This window comes from Scylla paramamosain, chromosome 19, assembly GCF_035594125.1.
Source record: "Scylla paramamosain isolate STU-SP2022 chromosome 19, ASM3559412v1, whole genome shotgun sequence".
NCBI classification, from domain to species: Eukaryota; Metazoa; Arthropoda; class Malacostraca; order Decapoda; family Portunidae; genus Scylla; species Scylla paramamosain.
Genome location: NC_087169.1, coordinates 6,952,505 through 6,957,112, shown reverse-complemented (window position 1 = coordinate 6,957,112; position 4,608 = coordinate 6,952,505). Strand labels below are relative to the sequence as shown.

General features: G+C 40.0%; 1 protein-coding gene across 1 annotated transcript; it reads left to right on the top strand.

Annotated features, from left to right (window-relative positions):
* The first annotated feature begins 581 nt into the window (after nucleotides 1–581).
* Nucleotides 582–1,409, top strand: LOC135109458 (uncharacterized). The gene has a single exon (XM_064020837.1). It carries the CDS (start codon nucleotides 582–584, stop codon nucleotides 1,407–1,409), a length of 828 nt encoding a protein of 275 aa, XP_063876907.1.
* Nucleotides 1,410–4,608: the final 3,199 nt, after the last annotated feature.

The following is a 4,608-nucleotide window of genomic DNA, read 5'->3' as shown; positions in this document are numbered from 1 at the left end:
TGTGTGGAGGAAGAGAGTTGTCTTTAGAGGGCAGGCTGTGACTACCCCCTTGTGTTGTGAGACACAAAGGGAAACGTTCAGTGAGGTCACAGCTGGGTTTAATGATAAGTTCACAGCACCCCCTGAACAGTGCTTTAGACCTCACTGGGAGTAATTATCGTTTCGGCAGGTGTCTACTGCCTCCTCCATGTGAAGTGCTCATAGACAACGTAGAGAAACTGCAGAAGAGCGGCCAGGTGATCGTTAGCCAGACTTTCAAGCAAGAAGTGATCACGGAATCTACAAAATCAAGAGGCCATTACAACAGCAGCATACTTGAGAAAAGACACATCGATGCTGCCAAAGAACTTCGGTCTGATCCTGCCATCACCATCAGAAGAGCGGATAAGGCTGCTGCATGTGTCCTCATCGACAGCAAATAATACTTAAGCAAGATTGACAGCATCCTCAGCGACACTACCAAGTTCAGGAAGATTTCAAGAAACCCTACAGCAGCCCTCAAGAAAAGACTGAACAGGATAATAGCAAAGAATAACTCCACCTGCGATGTTAAGTTCGAAAGACTCACAGGCGAATATGAGATGGGATACTGCTATGGCAATGTCAAGACCCACAAGCCAGGCAACAAATTAAGACCCATAATATCGCAAATTCCCATTCCTACCTACTACATTGCTAAAAGACTGTGCGCCCTCCTCACACCGTACATTCCTACCTCCTGTTGTCTGCAGTCAGCCTCAGATTTCATCGATATCCTCAACAACAGCGACGCAGAAGGAAGAGTTGCCTCACTAGATGTCGAATCCTTGTTCACGAATGTTCCAGTGGATCGCACCATCAACTACATCATGGAACGTGTTTATCACAATGAAGCAACACCTAAGCTTGCGATCCCAGAAGCTGTACTCCGAGAACTGCTGGAGTGTTGCACTAAAGAAGCACCTTTTACCTGCCCCCGCGGTAACAAGTACTGCCAGGTAGACGGCGTGGCAATGGGTTCTCCTCTCGGTGTACTCTTGGCAAACTTCTTCATGGGTTGCATCGAGGAGGAAGTTTTCAAGAAAGTAAAAAAGCCGGATATATATTGCCGTTATATTGACGACATTTTCATCAAGACAAAGGACGCAGCCGAAGCAGAGCATCTTAGACTTCACTTCCAAGAAACATCTGGGCTAACATTTACTATGGAAAACAGCAAAGATGGAGCCATGCCCTTTCTCGACGTCCTAGTGCAACAAGAAGAAGGAAGATTTACCACCAGCGTCTACACAAAACCAACGAATCCTGGACTCTGCTTGAACGGACGAAGTGAGTGTCCCACGAGGTACAAGGATTCCACTATCTCAGCCTACATCAGAAGAGCGCTTACACACTGCAGCACGTGGAAACAGGTCCACCAAGAAATATAACGCTCAACTCAAGTCTTCATAAACAACAATTTCAGTGAAAAGGACATCAACCGCCTAGTAAAGAAAATTGTCGACAGCTGGCATAACAAGAAGCAACAAGAGGATAAGAAAGGGAACATCAACATCTTCTATAAAGCAACTTTCTTTACTGCCTACGAAGAAGATGAGAGGGCCATCACGCAGATTGTGAAGAGGAACATCAAACCTTCCGACCCTGACAAACAAGTTAAACTGATAATTTATTACACCAAGAAAACCAGCCATCTTCTTCTAAAAAATAACCCCTCAAAAGAGAAAGAGAGCCTTCAGAAGTCACATGTCATATATAGGTTTACGTGTAACCAAGGAAACTGTGAAATCCTTTCCTCCACCTATGTTGGCATGACGACAACAAGACTCTCCCAACGACTAACTTTCCACCTCGCAACAGGAGCACCCAAGAAACATCTGAAGGAGAAGCATAACATAAACATCACAAAAGGAATGCTAGTAGATAAAACGGAGATCCTAACTACATGCCCAGACACCAGGCGTCTCCCCATCTTAGAAGCACTATATATAAAAGAGACAAACCCTACATTAAATCAACAATCCGAAGACCTACAAGCATTACCAAGCGCGCGAAGACCCAGCTTGGATAGCAACCCAGCACAGCCCGCGACAGCCGTCAGCCAATCAGAGACCAGGACGCGCAGCGGGGTGACATCCAAGCTGCTATCCAAGCTGGGTCTCCGCGCGCTTGGTAATGCTTGTAGGTCTTCGGATTGTTGATTTAATGTAGGGTTTGTCTCTTTTATATATAGTGCAACAATCCGAAGACAATCCGAACACCCCCATACATGTGAGAAATACTCCATACATGGATCGATAAGGTCCCTATACAGAGCTAATAGCTAAGGTGGGTGAAAAAAAACTGGCGGAGACGACTCAGAATGATTAATTTCATAGAAGTTCTTCTGGCTAGAGATGAAATGTGAAGTTTTCAGTTTAGATCATAAGTAAAAGACAGATTGAGGATCTTCAGTGTAGAAGAGGGGGACATTTGAGTGTCATTGAAGAACAGGGGATAATTGTCTCTACCAAATTAGAAAATTTAGAGAGATCAGAAGTCAGACGTTCTCTGGCTTCCGTGCGTGACTTGCTTTCTGAAGGGTTGGACGTCTATGAAAAGACGTGAAGTGCAGGGTGGTATCATCAGCGTAGGAGTGGATAGGACAAGAAGTTTGGTTTAGAGTATTGGTGACTAATAAGCAGAGAATGGGTAACAGGGCAGGACCCTGAGGAGCAATACTGTAAATAAACAGGACAGTGACATGACAACCTACCACAACAGCGATAGAACGGTCAAAAAAGGAAACTCACATAAAGTTACAGAGAGAAGGATAGAAGCCGTAGGAGGGTAATTCAGAAATCAACACTTTGTGCCATATTCTATCAAAAGTTTTAGATATGTCTAAGGCAACAATAAAAGTTTTAACAAAATCTCTAAAAGAGGATGACTAAAGATCATTATGGAAGAAGAAGATGACCAGTAGAGTGGTCTTGACGGAACCCATACTGGTGATCAGATAGAAGGTTGTGAAATGATAGATGTTTAAGAATTTTCCTGTTGAGGATGCTCTCAAAAAAAAATTATATAAGCAGGAAATTAAGTCAATAGAACGGGAGTTTGAGGGATTACTTTTTAAAAAAATGGGGTGAAGGTAGGGAAACTTAAAGCATGAACGGAAGGTAGATGTTGATAGATAAAATTAAAAGAGTTTGACTAGGCAAGATGCATGCAAGGAAACATAATTTCAGAGAATAATAAGAGGGACCCCATCAGGTCCATAGGCCTTTCAAGGGTTTAAGCCAGCAAGGGCATGGAAAAGATAACTGTGAAGGATCTTAATGAGTAGCATGAAGTAGATAGAGGGTTGAAAAGATGGAGGAACAAGGTAGAGTTTTTAGCAAAGGTTTGATTCACGAACGGAGTTATATTTTGATAGATTTTGACACTTTATATCAATGAAGGAATATCTGAGCAATTGGAGAACAAATTTGGTATGATTCCGGGCAATAACAATTTGTGAATAATTTGTTTTCATGCATTACTTGCCAAGCTCTTTTAATTTTTCTTGATGTTCAGTGACCCTTTTACATAAAATAATAATAATAATAATAATAATAATAATAATATTAATAATAATAATAATAATGAATATATATATATATATATATATATATATATATATATATATATATATATATATATATATATATATATATATATATATATATATATATATATATATATAGAGAGAGAGAGAGAGAGAGAGAGAGAGAGAGAGAGAGAGAGAGAGAGAGAGAGAGAGAGAGAGAGAGAGAGAGAGAGAGAGAGAGAGAGAGAGAGAGAGATAAATCAATAATAATATTGTTCCTTTTCTACATAACCAGAAATCCAAATATGTTCCCTTTGATAAAACAGTTGTCATGAAGTTTGGTGTTCTGTGTAGTCTCCGTTAGTTCTCGTACTTACAGTTGCTTACTCTATACAGGAGCATTATCCGTCAATGTATGCCGGAGTACTGCTTCTACATAGACGGAGTTTAAACTCACTCAACCCTGTTAATAAGTTCTTTATTTAATCGATTCTTCTCTTCTAACGGATTATCTTTACCTTCATATTATTGCATTTCTTACTATGCTGTAGCGGTATTTTCCTAGTTACTACCCTTTCTAACTTGCTACTTGCATGTCGCCGCAATTCCTGCGACATCGCCGCACAAGACTATTCTTTCTCTCAACCCAAATTTATCTTAGCACAGCAAAAATCAACCAATATTTGTATTATTTTATTAATTTATTTATTTCTCTTGATATACTCACGAAACTTTTTTTTTATTTTCTCATAAATAAGATCTAAACTCTTTCCACAAAGAGCTAGTAGAGTATGGGTTTTGTTGTTATGAGGATACACATCAAGCCATTTTGAAGGTTTTATCAAAAAAAAAAAAAAAAAAAACAGTACTAGGCTCGTCACGCTGCAATATGACTGACAGGATGTCAGAAGGAATATTCTCCCTGCATGGCTTGTGCACGAAGTCGAAATCGTAACAAGACAGTTACAACCTCCATCTCAGCACCTTATTATTTTTATTTTATTATTATTTTTCGTTTGTTTTTGTTTTATCAAACAAAAATGTCATTGAGCGTTGGC